Source organism: Rhineura floridana, chromosome 3 (genome assembly GCF_030035675.1).
Source record: "Rhineura floridana isolate rRhiFlo1 chromosome 3, rRhiFlo1.hap2, whole genome shotgun sequence".
NCBI classification, from domain to species: Eukaryota; Metazoa; Chordata; class Lepidosauria; order Squamata; family Rhineuridae; genus Rhineura; species Rhineura floridana.
The window spans coordinates 164581190-164597011 of record NC_084482.1 but is presented as its reverse complement, the minus strand read 5'-3'; the positions used below and the strand labels follow the sequence as shown (position 1 = coordinate 164597011).

Genomic DNA, 15822 nt, shown 5'->3' with positions numbered 1-15822 from the left:
CAGATAGAATGTTGGCACCTTATGAAGTCAAAGTACTTCAGATGTGAAGATTCTGAAGGTCAATGAGACCAAAAAGACTACCTTGGCTCATTAACACAAATAAAGAAACAGAATGATTCATCCCAGTCACCTTTGGCTGGAGGAGGAAGAAGTGGTGCTGGAAGACCAGATGAGGATGTTGTCATTCTTGATAGATTGTTTCTGTCCTTGAAAAAGGAGACATGTGGTACTTTTTAAACATACAAAACAGATTAGAAACCTTTCTCTATGGCAGTGCTGCATACTTCATATCACACTGAGGGTCCCTTTCTCATTTTTATTAATCAAAGAGGGACACATTGCTACATTATTTGCAGAGGTTTTTTGTTTTGTTATAATTTAAATTGGTCTGCTTTTTAACTACCCTTTTCATCTCTGTAGCCCATAGCATATGCTCTCTCTCTCTCGTGTTCTTTATACATAATGTTTTCTCTCCTTTTTATGAACCCCATAGTTTGATTGCACAGGCAGACACATATATATACTTCATTCTGCACTGCCACAGGTCATGCACTCCTACCTCACTTTCTGTTTCCCAACACAGATCTCTCTGCACTCCATTATTTCAGTCCCACCCATTTAAAAAATGTCTCTCTTGTGTCTATCCTTGTTCTATCCTTGCTGAATTTGATGACAGTAGCCCACATGTTGCCATGCTCTTCTAGCAACTATTGCCCTGACGTAGTCTTGTATGTGACCTATACAGCTCAGATGGCTAGCTCTGCTGGCAAAACTGACACCATCTCCTTCATGCACCTCTAAATCCAGGGAAATAAAGACAATGTAGATGTAACAATGCAGGCAATTTTCCATTTCTACCCTTGCTTTTGATGGATGTGGGTAGGCTTTAGTTTAGAGGTGGCTAACCTGTGGCCATTCCGATGCTGCTGAACTACAGCCCCATCATCCATGATCCATCATCGCTATTCCAGACAGTTAGCCACCTCTGTTTTATATGTTCTCACAATAAGGTAGGGAAGAACTGTAAGCAGTGGGCATCTGGAATTCACGCAGGCAAATGGAGCGCAGGGAGACTACAATTGTCCACAGTCCTGCTCCGTAGTAATTCTTGTGAGCTTCCAAACATTTTTCTGTCCTGACATTCCTTATGCATTACTGCATTTTATACATTTCCTCAACCCAGTTTTGATTTGAACTGAGAAAAAGAACTACCTTACTGCATTTTAAGCCAGTAATGTGTATGCAGCCTCATTTACTAAACCACCTTGTCTCACAATGGTGCCCTAACCACTGCTGTGTTTAATAGAGCTGTTTTCTGAAGAAGCTGAAGAAGAGGATAAAGAACATACGTGCGAGACGTTGCTGATGTGCATTGTTACTGTGCTTAGTCATGGGCTGCGGAGTGGGGGCGGTGTTGGAGATGTGCTCAGGAAACCATCCAAGGAGGTAAATTACCACCATGTGTGAGAGAGGAAGTGGAGAAAGAGAGAACCAAATAGGGTTAAATGTCCAGAAAGGGAGCAGAACACCATGGAGAATTTATCTCACTGCCTCAGCTGGAAAAAGCCAAGTGGTATCATGTGCAAAGAAGTTTCAATATTTGACTTTAGTTGAAGTTGCAAGTTATTCTCTGTGAGTTCATGAGTGTGTTTATAATTGTTTTTGCTAAATGAATAGGCCCTAGTACTACCAAAAGTAAGGGGAATGTCAATACTGATATTCTCATTTATGTTGTCCACACAAACTCTTGCAGACTTAATGCATTAAAAGTTATCTTAAGTAGAAAAATACTGATGTAATAATTAAGCTCCACTATCTTTCAAGAATATCCCAACAGGTCTGTGTCTTTTACTGTCTGTGGTCCATAAGCATCATGCAAAGTTTGGCCATACAAAAGTTTCCTAAGAACTATCACAGTTAATACCTGCAGTACCAGAATGACTATAAAAACATTTCTAATGCTGTTGGAATGCTAGAACTGTAGTAGTTATTGACATTTTTAATAAGTAAGAAACAGAAATTTTCCCCCAGAAGAAAGAGAAAAAGCCCCCAAACATACACCTACATATGCAGTGGTCACACTCTTTCAGTCCTCAAGTTTACACCCCTCTTGATAACATTTCTCTTTTCACATTGCCCTGTGCAGCATCCTGTTCCTTCTACCAGGGCCTTTTCGACTTACATTTTGTTTTTCTGAAAACTATTTGCATTTTAGGAACCTCTTTTTGCTGCAAGAGTGATCTATGACCTCCTCTTTTTCTTCATGGTGATCATTATTGTCCTTAATCTGATTTTTGGTGTTATTATTGATACCTTTGCTGATCTAAGAAGTGAGAAACAAAAGAAAGAAGAAATCTTAAAAACAACATGCTTTATTTGTGGTAAGTGTTGATCCAAGCGCTATAAAACTAGCAGCTGTTCTATCCCAGAGTTAAAGGCAGGAATATCCAAAACATAATATTGTATGGCTCTTTTGGTGGATTCAGTATTTACATGATGATGATGACGACAATTTATTTCATTTTTTGGTTGCCTTATACCCAGTTGTCTCCAGGTGACTTCCAACAGATTTAAAAACATACAGTATAAAACAGATTTTGAAGCATACAATAGAACACAAATTTTAAAACATACAATATAAAAACTTAAGACCCAACTGAAAGAAACGCACTAAAGCTGCAATCTAATACATGCCGACTCAGAAGTTCCATTGGGTTCAGTGGGACTTGTTCCCCGGTAGGTATGTGTTGGATTACAGCCTAAGACAGCACACTTCAAAGGCCAAAGGTTCTCATGTCTAATCTCTATCTGTATAATCATCAGAAAGCGTCTTGTTTTTGAATGAATTAAAGAAAGAGGAAGGAATTTATCTGTAAATGTGAATAACTGATTTGTTAATGTAGATTGTGTGGATTTGGCAGGGAGACTCCCCATTCCTGTTTCACATTTATGTGCATGTGTTTAAAGCTATATTATGAATGAATTGCTTGTGGGTACAAGGTTATCTGGATATTTGTGGAATAAGCTCCAGAGGGGCACATAATTCTCATATTTCCAAAATTATAGACACTGGCATCAAAATAGTTGTCCAATACTTGGTGCAAAATTGAGAGACTACATTTTCTAAAAAGAAAAAAGAAAAAAGTTAACTTTTTTAAAGCCTAGAAAATACTGTGGTGTTTATCATGTGGTATAATATTTTCACATCTGCACAATGCAGAGCAGCATACTTTTATATGGATACTAGAAATCACAATCCATTTTTTCTGCAGTGTATAGAAATTTTTGAGTTTTATTAAGCAAGGAAAACATTGTGTGCTACCTAAAAGACGCAACAGTTGGGAAGCATTTTTTTCAATGTTAATGTCTGTCTAGATGTACAAAATTTTATCAATGAGCCCACTGAGATGGTGGCACCCTTGCTGCATTTTGGTCAGACCACCAATTGAGCTCAGAGGAAACTTTCTCTTCCTGATTGCAGGAGCAGCTTCTGTACATACCACTAATTGCCTGGGAACCAGTGAGATCACAAACCCAGTTTGTTGTTCTTCCCTGAAGTATTTCTTTAACATTTTAAGAAAGTTAAAAGTGCGGGAGGATCACATGAATTTTTAATCAAATAAATGTGCATATGATATTTTAAAATTTAAAAAAGAGCATAGCCTTCCTGAAGTATGAGTGACAGAGCAAGATGAACCACAGAATTTGCATTTGTTCTGCTGGAAACATCTAACTTTGAATTGTGATGGTGAGAGGAAGCTAGGAGTGAGCTGAGAGAGAAACAATACACCTTGTCATGGTGGTGTTTGTATATATGAGCTCTTGGTTGTGCTTGTCCCATTAAAACCAATTAAGCATATTATTGAACAACAAAATTTGAACCCCACGGGCTTCAGCGAAACAACACATTTAACGTCAACCACTGAGGTCGTAATGTTGTATCCAGCAAAGCTGCCGCATAAGTGGAAGGACTTCTGCCAAGGGAGATCTTTACTGGGTACAACCCATAATGTCTCAGGCTACAAAACTGTTTTAGTTACTTCAACTGCTCATACTTCTGACATTGCACAATAGGGTGCAATTTGAAGCACACAAGCACCCATATGTTATGGCCAAACTCTCAACTCCCTCACCCATCTGGACAGTCCAAAGGAAATTGAAGCCTTTGTTCCAAGGGACCAGATGCCCCGTGCAAGTGCACTTAAGTGCATTTAACCCCCAAAATATAGGTGGGCAAACGTGCCCTTAAAGTAATTTTGGAAATCCCATTATCTTCAATATGTTTTCCTCATTGTGAAGTAGGAGGCAATTATGTTTTCCACTGTAAAAACCTAAAGAAGGTGATTTACCTGTGTGTTTCCCCATTAGGTCTGGAAAGAGACAAGTTTGATAATAAGACAGTCACTTTTGAAGAGCATATTAAAGAGGAACATAATATGTGGCACTACTTATTCTTTATTGTCTTGGTCAAAGTAAAGGATTCCACAGAATATACAGGACCTGAAAGCTATGTGGCAGAAATGATAAAGGTGAGTTTGGGGTACTTCCCCTGAAATAATGGCTTTTCCAGACTTCTTTGCTTTTGATTAATTAAATGCAAATCCAGTGTGTAAGGAGATGGGAAAAACAAAAAACAATTGCAATAAATCAAACAAGTCTTGTATATCTTCCTTTTATTGTTGTGCAAATGCAGAAAGGATGAAAAGGTAGTAAATGTTCCCGTTCTTTCTTAGGTGAATTTAGAAAGTGGTATTTTTTCTTATCATCCTAGTCATTATCCAGTCACCATAGTGTGATATTCTGTCTGTATGTAACAGATGTACATTGGCTTTTTCCCAATAATAAAATACCTGTTAGAGTTTAATAACAATATTAATTAATTAATTAATATACCACATAATGCCAAAATAGAGATGTGGTCCTTCAGTACTGGAAAATGAGAATGCACACCCTATAAAGATTTTAAAAGAATCAGCATCTAGTGGGCTGTTGTTGCCAGGAGATTGGTAGCCTCTGCTTATATTCTTATTTAAAAGTCTTGAAATGGCATCGAAATGGCAAGGGTAGAAGATACTTTTTTCCATTATCAACAGTATCATGGGCGCTTATCCAGTCAGTGTTCATGACACATTTGCAAACCCATTTGATATTGTGCTGCCTGTTTTGGATGTCCTGGCTAGTAGAGGGAGGAGAAAACCTTTTATTTTTCAAAATAACGGTATACATTGTGACCTGAGGGCTGAGAATACCCAAGGCAGCAGTATTACCTTGAGGACAGTACAGGAATAGTTTACAATAAATTGACAACGGCTTTCTTGGCAAGATGTTGGTCTGGAAAGGTTTTCAAAAGTGCAAAAATATTCTCTTTGATTTCTCAACAGGTGTCATCTCCTAATGCTTTCGTGGTCATAACTAACTGTCTTCCCTGCCCCACAAAGGGTGATAAGGAACCCACCAACCTAAGCCATTCTTATGTAGCTTCTTAAAACATCATTTTATTACAAACCCACAGAATGGATCAGTTATATAGATTATTAAATGACCCACAACAGAAAGTAATCCCTAATACATTTAATATTTTACATTAAATTGTCAAATACATCTAATTTTTAAACTATAATTAAAATTGGTTCTATAATGATAACCGCAAAATATTATCAATAAAGTGCTTTTTGCAGGCCACAGGAGGTTAAATTAATTATAGGTAAATTGCTAATTTAATATTAAATTGATCTTCAGTGAGATACAAATTTTTTTGCAGCAATCAGGGATAGCATCTTCATAACTGTGGTCATTAATCCTTTAAAATGTTTGCACAAGAGGGCCAAATAAACAGGTATAAATAACAATGTTTTGTTGTGTTTTGAGACCATTTTACTTTGAAAACAATATGGAATGAGGTAAACAGCCTTTCTCTTCTGTTCATCACAGATGCCTTATGAGAGAAAAAAACTTTTAATCAAAAAACCTTTATTATGAATTCCAATACTACCTCTTGATTTATGAGTTTATTTTTTAAGTAACATTTCTGTAAATCCCTTTAAAAACAACTGGATCCCCTTTTTTTGGGTCAGACTCCAGGTTAGTAAGTCCTGTCACAGTTGCTCTTTTCAAAATCTGATTTGCTGCTGAGGACATTGACTGGCCAGGAGAGTGAGTTGCATTTTTTCTGATAGCTTCTGTCTCATAGACTTCCTCTGAGGCAAATCCAATTGAATGTTGATTCCCCCTTTCTGTTAAAGACTTGGTATTGCCCTATTAAGGTGCAACATAAGTTAACTTGTTGGGAACATAAAATCTGTTGTTGAGATGTCTTATAAACCCATATTATTTTGGGATCACTGAAGTCTATGCCTTAGTTTTGGAGTGCTTCCCAAATAATGATGGCTTAAAGAAGTCTTGTGAGTAGTCATCTGACAGAGGCTTAGTGGGGTAGTAAAGCATGTTCTCTGTAAAGGCAGCCTATATTTTATGGTTCCTCTGCATGCTAGAATGACTGGTGCTTAGAAATGCAGCATTCTGTTGAGATGAATTCTGTAGTTCAGTCAGAATGTTAATATTTGCGAGAATAATGTATAGAAAACATTTTAAAGACCATACTTTGCTGGAAAGCCATAGTATTTTCCTGCCAAAATGCCTGGACTTAAAAATGTGTAACCCTATGTGATTATGTATGTCTGACAAAACCCAGGAATTTGCAGGCAAAATCTTTGTAAGTAAGAGCAGCTTGGAGCATGGAAGAACTATGCATTGAGCAGATTGTTATTTTTTACTTTTAGGGAGGCCTATAAGCCGCTTGGAGGGTCAAACCATGCCAGGCACTGAGTCATGTCAACGTAGGGTTGCCATATTCCAGTTCCACAAATCTGGGCAGGTTAATTTGCATATTATGCAAATTATTTGCATTTTATTTGCATATTATGCAAATATTTGCATATTAATATTTGGATTGTCCAGTTGTTTTGTTTTTGTGCCTAGGAATTACCACCAAAAACTGGGGAAAGATGTGAGAAATCTTTTTTTTAAAAAGCAACATTTTCAGCCTTAAATGCCTAGACTCTAGTTTCCAACACTATGGAGTATTTATTGATTGATTAAGAGAATTTATATCCTGCCCTTTTGCTGTTAAAAACAGAGCTCAGCACAGCTTACAAATATAATAAAAACAATAAAAACACACAATCAATATAAAAACATAATAAAAACACAAAATAGCAACAAACATAAAGTAAGTCAGGGCAGCAGCACGGTTAACCATAACATATACAATATATTTTAGAGATATGGTGGGTGGAGAAAAACAAGCCAAAATGTTAGGAAAATGAGTCTTTCACACCACATGCTCAGTTCTAAATACTGTTGCAGCAAGTTTTACAAGTTCCTCCAGTATTTCACTGGTGCAGACACTCAGACATTCAAAGTATCTGTATGTTTCTTAGGTTTTATAAAAGCAGAGCTTTGCTTAACTCAAAATTTCTCAACCACATCTACACAGGTTCCTGTTGTGGTTTGCGTGTGTGTGTGAGTGCGGCACACAGCTTGTGCTTTGTGCGTAAGAGAAAATAAAGAAGCGATTCCAGTCCTTTTGTTTAAGATGAGACTTTTACTTGCAAAGCTCAATAGGTTGATCAGACAGATACAAACGCCTTTTTCTCTCAGCTTTACGACCTCCACTAACATTAACAACTCTCCAGGTCATTCCTACTCCCACACCCACTACTTGGGCATCAAGGTTTATTTATTGCTTCTCTGCCAGCGGCCGAGGCCTTGGAAAGCTCAGCTGATTTAACCCCTTTTTAGTCTTTCTGGAAACCAGACTCATTCTATGCACAACTCCCACCTTTCCAGCAAAGACTCTTTACAAACATAGTTACAGACATTTTTCACCTTTACATTTTACAGGTAATTACACAGTTTATTTTTTACACAGTTTTCACTTTATTATTTGATACATTCCAGGTATAACGTTTCATCATCAAACATTTTTCCTGCATTCAGTACACGTTCATTCGCCTCTTTTGCTTTTATGTGGCTAATCTGAAAACGATCAGGAGGTTTCCCTATGTTTGATCTTTCTGACCTTCTGGGTATCACCTGTGCTTCACTTTCTTCATGTTTTACACGTACTGGTTCTGTTTCCTCCTGTTTTATGTCTTGTTCTACTGTTTCATTTCTTTTAGTTGTGTTTTCTAAATCCACTAGTACTGTTGCTCCCCATTCTGGTTCCTGCGCTTGTACACTTCTGCTGAGAACAACCTGCTTCTGGTGTGGCAACCATACCCAGTAATAGGCATTCTGAAAACCCAGCATATACCCCATTTGTGCCCTAGGCGCTAGTTTGCCATGCCTTCTCCCCTTTGGTATGTGTACCCAGCATTTAGCTCCAAATTGTATTATATGCTGTAGCCTAGGCTTCTGTTTGTACAGCTTCTCGTATGGAGACATGTTCAACGCTCTGTGTAGGAGCCTCCACAATGACAAAAACATATTTAGCACCCCCATGCGACTTCTGAAACGGCCCTGCTAAATCTATGTGTATTTTCTGATATGGTCGATTAGTGCTGCTAGTGGCTTCTTTGTTTATTGGTGCTACTGTTGCTTTGGTTTGTTTACAAACCTCGCACTCCACATGCCTCTGGCACTCCTTATATGTCAAATCTTAAATATGCTTGGGTGTTTTTCCAATTGTCTCGTAATTAACATGCCCCAACTTTCTATGCCAGATGTGCACACAATCCTTATGTGGTTTTTCATTACTTATTTTGGCTGCTTTTCCCAGAGAACCTAGTTTTACATAAAACAAGGAATCTTTGAGGCTTCCAGTTACACATGTTTTGCCTCCTTGCTTTATCTCACATTTCCCTTTTTCAAATTTTACCATATATCCCATGCTGTTTAACTTAGCTACTGAAAGGATATTATTATCAAGATCTGGAACACATAATACATCCGTCATGATTGTATTTAACACTTGTACATAAACAGTACCCCTCCCCACAACTTGCCTTAATGTGCCATCAGCCAGCAACACTGATTCCTTTGTGGGACGCATAGTTTTATACAAGTTTATGTTCTTTATCATGCTATGGGTTGCCCCCGAATCTGTAATCCAGTCATCCTCTTTATCATCCTTCTTAAGAACATAAGAACATAAGAAGAGCCTGCTGGATCAGGCCAGTGGCCCATCTAGTCCAGCATCCTGTTCTCACAGTGGCCAACCAGGTGCCTGGGGGAAGCCCGCAAGCAGGACCCGAGTGCAAGAACACTCTCCCCTCCTGAGGCTTCCAGCAACTGGTTTTCAGAAGCATGCTGCCTCTGACTAGGGTGGCAGAGCACAACCATCCTGGCTAGTAGCCATTGATAGCCCTGTCCTCCATGAATTGGTCTAATCTTCTTTTAAAGCCATCCAAGCTGGTGGCCATTACTGCATCTTGTGGGAGCAAATTCCATAGTTTAACTATGCGCTGAGTAAAGAAGTACTTCCTTTTGTCTGTCCTGAATCTTCCAACATTCAGCTTCTTTGAATGTCCACGAGTTCTAGTATTATGAGAGAGGGAGAAGAACTTTTCTCTATCCACTTTCTCAATGCCATGCATAATTTTATACACTTCTATCATGTCTCCTCTGACCCGCCTTTTCTCTAAACTAAAAAGCCCCAAATGCTGCAACCTTTCCTCGTAAGGGAGTCGCTCCATCCCCTTGATCATTCTGGTTGCCCTCTTCTGAACCTTTTCCAACTCTATAATATCCTTTTTGAGATGAGGCGACCAGAACTGTACACAGTATTCCAAATGCGGCCGCACCATAGATTTATACAACGGCATTATGATATCGGCTGTTTTATTTTCAATACCTTTCCTAATTATCGCTAGCATGGAATTTGTCTTTTTCACAGCTGCCGCACACTGGGTCGACATTTTCATCGTGCTGTCCACTACAACCCCGAGGTCTGTCTCCTGGTCGGTCACCGCCAGTTCAGACCCCATGAGCGTATATGTGAAATTAAGATTTTTTGCTTCAATATGCATAATTTTACACTTGTTTATATTGAATTGCATTTGCCATTTTTCCGCCCATTCACTCAGTTTGGAGAGGTCTTTTTGGAGCTCTTCGCAATCCCATTTTGTTTTAACAACCCTGAACAATTTAGTGTCGTCAGCAAACTTGGCCACTTCACTGCTCACTCCTAATTCTAGGTCATTAATGAACAAGTTGAAAAGTACAGGTCCCAATACCGATCCTTGAGGGACTCCACTTTCTACAGCCCTCCATTGGGAGAACTGTCCGTTTATTCCTACTCTCTGCTTTCTGCTTCTTAACTAATTCCTTATCCACAAGAGGACCTCTTCTCTTATTCCATGACTGCTAAGCTTCCTCAGAAGCCTTTGGTGAGGTACCTTGTCAAACGCTTTTTGAAAGTCTAAGTACACTATGTCCACTGGATCACCTCTATCTATATGCTTGTTGACACTCTCAAAGAATTCTAATAGGTTACTGAGACAGGACTTTCCCTTGCAGAAGCCATGCTGGCTCTGCTTCAGCAAGGCTTGTTCTTCTATGTGCTTAGTTAATCTAGCTTTAATTATACTTTCTACCAGTTTTCCAGGGACAGAAGTTAAGCTAACTGGCTTGTAATTTCCGGGATCCCCTCTGGATCCCTTTTTGAAGATTGGCGTTACATTTGCCACTTTCCAGTCCTCAGGCACGGAGGAGGACCCAAGGGACAAGTTACATATTTTAGTTAGCAGATCAGCAATTTCACCTTTGAGTTCTTTGAGAACTCTCGGGTGGATGCCATCCGGGCCCGGTGATTTGTCAGTTTTTATATTGTCCATTAAGCTTAGAACTTCCTCTCTCGTTACCACTATTTGTCTCAGTTCCTCAGAATCCCTTCCTGCAAATGTTAGTTCAGGTTCAGGGATCTGCCCTATATCTTCCACTGTGAAGACAGATGCAAAGAATTCATTTAGCTTCTCTGCAATCTCCTTATCGTTCTTTAGGACACCTTTGACTCCCTTATCATCCAAGGGTCCAATTGTCTCCCTAGATGGTCTCCTGCTTTGAATGTATTTATAGAATTTTTTGTTGTTGGTTTTTATGTTCTTAGCAATGTGCTCCTCAAAATCTTTTTTAGCATCCCTTATTGTCTTCTTGCATGCAAGAGTACTTGCAATTGCTACGCCACAACCGTCTCAATCACCTTCCCTAAGAAGGGGGTATTTGCAACCGGTCGGTAATTGTCGCAGACCAATGGGTCCAAGGTGGGCTTTTTCAGGAGCGGTGGGATTACTGCCTCTTTCAGGGCAGCTGGAACCACTCCCTCCCACAATGCGTTCACCACACCCTGGATCTACTCAGTCAAACCCTCTCAGCAAGCTTCAACAAACCAAGAAGGGCAAAGGTTGAGAGGACACATTGCTGGCCGCATCATCGCAAGCACCTTGTCTACGTCATCAGGCCGCATCAACTGAAACCGTTCCCAAGAAGTTGCAGCAGACGTTGCACTGGACACCTCATTGGGGACTACAGTAGATGTGGATGGGGCATCAAGACTGCTACAGAGGCAAGCAACTTTACCCTCACAGTGCCTTGCAAACAATTCACAGTGGGCCTCTGAAGCGTCTAAGACTTCATTTCCTGGAGTTGATGTCAACAGACCCCTGACAATATGGAAAAGCTCCACTGGATGGCTACTTGAGGATGTGATGGAGGCATTGGAGTGGGCCTTTTTTGCTGCCCTCACCACCACACAGTAGGCATGGTTATGATGTTTTACTTGTGCCCAATCAGCCTCACAGCACGTCTTTCGCCACTTGCACTCTAGCCGTGGTCCAGCTGTTTCATTGCCTTAGCTCACTGGTATACCAAGGTGCAAAATGGTCTCCGCAATGGCAGAGAGGACGCTTGGGGGCAACTGTGTCAAAAGCCCAATGCGCCTCACTGTTCCACAGTATGACAAGGGTTTCAACAGGGTCACTTGCTCTATCTACTGGGAACTCCCCCAGGGCATTCAGGAATTCAGTAGATTCTATTAGTCTCCGGGGGCGGACCATCTTAATCTGTCCCCCACCCCTGCAGGGAAGGATCGAAGCTACAAGTCTAAACTTCACCAGTAAGTGGTCTGACCAAGACAATGGGGTGACATAACCATCCCTTCCTCCATCTGGAGGACAAACCAAGTCGAGGGTGTGCCCTGCCCTATGTGTTGGGCCGGTGACAACTTGAGACAGCCCCATGGTTGTCATTGAGGCCGTGAAGTCCCGAGTCAGAACACTAGAGGCAGCCTCAGCATGGACATTGAAATCACCCAGGGCTATCGTTCTGGGCTCCTCCAATACCACAGCCAAGATGGCCTCCACCAGGTCAGTCAGAGAAGCTGCCGGGCAGCAGGGTGGACAGTACACCAGCAGCAACTCTAGTTTCCTGTCTCCTTGGCCCAACACCAGGTGCCGGCCCTCACAGCCAGCTCCAAGAGAGTGGTTTCCTGGTGACAGAGATGGAAGTTCTATAGACCACAGCAACTCCTCCCCCCCATCCCTGCAGCCTGTGCTGGTGTTGCTCCGAGTATCCAGGTGGGCAAAGCTAGGTCAGATCAACTCCTCCCAGCTCACCCACCCAGGTCTCAGTAATGCACACCAAATCGGCACCTTCATCCACGATCAAATCATGGATGCATGTGGTCTTATTGTGTAATGATCTGGCATTAAACAACAATACATACAGGCCAGTGGGCACAGCAGATGCACAACGAGGAACTCATCCATGAGAGGAGTGGAAGGGAGGAACAAGGTGTAGATAGCGTTGCCCTCATCTTCTATGGTAATTCACCCCCCCATGGCTATACTTCCCTCTATCCGTGATCACTGGAATTGGGGTGGCATCACCAATGTCCCTCCTTACTAAGACTCTTCCTAAACACCTGATATGGACCCAACAAGACCCTACCAACAAAACCTATCTGAGCCAATTATCTCAGTAGGCCTCTGTGAGAATTGGAACCTGTCAGACCCACTCAATATTTTTCACACAGGGCACATCTGCTCCCTCTCTGTCTCACACCCAGGGAGGACCAGCCTTCTGTCAGTTACAGACTCTCACTCTGAAGGCATCTGGCAACTTTCAACTATCATTCAGTTCACTGCACAGGCTTTCACTCTGTGCAGGAACTACACATGAGCCATATGCCCTCCTCACTACCAGTCTCCCCCAGATTGGTTAGGAAAAAAGAAAGAAATAGAAAGGGTAGTGCCCTCGCACTCGGGACTCCCCAAGGGGCTATCCCCTTTGGTGTTGCCCCTTTGGTGGCAACCCCGCCAGCCTTAGTTTGGCTGAAAAAACATTAGAAGGCAAAGTCGTTCAACTTCATTGCAGCAGGAGGTTCCTTGTAGTATTTCCTTCAAAAGAGAAAAGTGCAAGTATCACACACATAAGCTCTTCTTCATGCTGACAAACTGGAAGGTCAAGAAATATTGCTTCCCACTACAGCACAAGCTAAAGACCTTTGCACATTTCTTCATGCAGTAATAACTCAGTTATTTCACCCAAGGCATAATATAATATGGCTCATTATCACAATGCTTTGTGATAGCTGCTAGGTTAGATTACTTTAAAAAAAGGATTAGACAAATTCATGAAGGAGAGAACATAGGTAAAATGGGATCTCCATGTTTGCAGACAGTATATTGAATACCAGAGGCTGGCTTTCATGTCTTGTTTGTGAACTAGTTGAGATGAATCTTTGGTCGGATCCATCAGGATAGCTTCTACATTCTCAGTTGTTACTTGCTTCTTGAGTATGATCACAGACATCTTTCCCTCAAGGTAGCACTTTTATTGCATTTTCTCAGCACTCAATGGCAGCATTTAGCTACTGAGAAAGTGCAGGGGTTTTTCTCCAACACCACTTAATAAATCAATTGTTCTTGCAAATGCTTAACAGAATGTGCTTGTGAGAATTCCATGGGCACCTAATGGATTGTACACGTCATCATAGTAAGAAATGACAACTCCTGTCCCTCCCCTATGAAAACACTACTTTGTGGTCTTTTTGAAAAACTGTTCAATTAATTGCTTTTAAAAAGATTCTCAAGAGACTGAGCATTTCCCCACTGCACCAGTGAATCACAAAAGTGCTTGTATAGCCTGAAACAGTTCCCAGCGAAACCACTCTTCCTTCCACATAAATGCCCCACTATTTAGGCTGCAATTCTGTACCTACCTTCTCAGGAATAAGCTCCACTGAACTCTGTGGGACTTAATTCTGAATAAACATGCATAGGGTTGTGCTGTAAATAAGCTTTTTTGCACTCCCCCTCTAGCATTGTTCTGCACATCTACCCCCCCCTTTAAAGCAGTGAACAGTGTAACTATCCTGCAGCAAGGCCACGACACTTCACCCCTTTGCCTTGTCTCCTATTCATGAGATGTTGAATAGCTACCACAGTCAAGCTTTTGAACTGGGATTTTATAAGACAATCTCTTATGAAGGCTAAATGTATTTGGAGTACATATTTATTTGTTTGGATACTTTATTTTCATTACACTTTTGTTCTGTTCTCCCTTTAAAAAGCTCAAAGCCATATGCATATTTTACCCAAATCTCTCTGTGTGTTTTTACCAAAAGAAGTACTGAGTGAAAAATAGTTTGGAAGGGACAATTTTCATAAGGAAAAACAGCTCACCAAGAAAGGAACAAAAACGTCCAGTCCAGACTGCTCCCTTCTGCATTTTTTCTTGGGTAAACACACAGGCCACATTCATATCATAAGAATCCTGGGAAATGAAGTTTGTGAAGGGTGCTGAGAGTTGTTACAAGACCCCTATTCTATGAGAACAAATTATAGTTCCCAGGATTCTTTGGGGGAAGCCATGACTGTTGAAAGTGAAATAATAGTATGTATGGTGTGAATGTAGCCGCAAACAATTTTCAGAAATACGTTGACATAGGGTTGCCATATTGCCCGGATAGCCGGGTTTTACCCGGATTCTATGCATGCCACCCGGCGCCCGGCTAGCCCCTTACGTGGCCCGGATTCTCAGCTTTAATTTAAAAAAAAAAAAAGTTTCTAGGTGGTCCGGTTCTCGAGATATACATAAAAACGTCAGCCAACCCCCTCGACTGTTAAATCTTTCTTTAAACAGTACCGTACTATAGCACTTTGTAGCTTTAACCCCGCCCGTTCAGCATTGCAGCCAATCAGGGATTGTGTTTCAGTTTCATTGACCTGAGGCAGTGTCTAGAAAACAAAATGGTGGTTTCACCCCCCCCCCCGTTTATCTGAAAATCTCATAAATTGGGTAAGTATATACATTTCAGTTTTTTTCCTCTTGTGTGCAGGAGTCAGAGCTTGGGCAGTGTTTTGAAAACTTTCCCAATACTTGCTGTTTGTAAAAGCAATGCTAATCCCATATGCCCAAAGTAAATCCCATTTAATTCAATAGGACTTACTTTGAGTAGACATGGTTATGAATGTGCTGAAAATCAATGGGACTTTGGAGTGAATGTAAAAAAGAATTATGTTTGTGTTCTAACTCTTTCTGTCTCCAGTCCAATTTTAAAGCAAGTAGGCAGGGCTTACTTAGGTATTACAGTTTTTATTCTGTAGGAAAGTAATACTGATTTTTTTTAAACTAATACTGATTTTTCTGCAATGACCAACTGGTTTGACAATAAACTATTATATGGGCTGTATGTATTTATACATCTGCTGTGTGTGCGTGTGCGTGTATGGAGTCTTTCCAACACCCCTGTGAGGTAGGGTTGGAAACCAATGCAGCTCACAACAAGAAATAAAGCCATTTAAAATCCAATGACCATAAAAC

At 40.7% G+C, this 15822-nt stretch overlaps 1 protein-coding gene across 5 annotated transcripts in view; it reads left to right on the top strand.

Annotated features, from left to right (window-relative positions):
- ITPR1 (inositol 1,4,5-trisphosphate receptor type 1) overlaps positions 1 to 15822 on the top strand; it is a 347896-nt gene that overhangs the window by 305835 nt on the left and 26239 nt on the right. For 4 of the 5 annotated variants that reach the window (XM_061618551.1, XM_061618549.1, XM_061618550.1 and 1 more), the window contains 3 exons: positions 1307 to 1446; positions 2216 to 2381; positions 4369 to 4529. In XM_061618551.1, coding sequence (XP_061474535.1) covers positions 1307 to 1446; positions 2216 to 2381; positions 4369 to 4529 — 467 coding nt within the window. Of the gene's footprint in view, positions 1 to 1306; positions 1447 to 2215; positions 2382 to 4368; positions 4530 to 5381; positions 5506 to 15822 lie in introns of those variants that run through there. The other variant, XM_061618552.1, reaches the window with a different exon arrangement.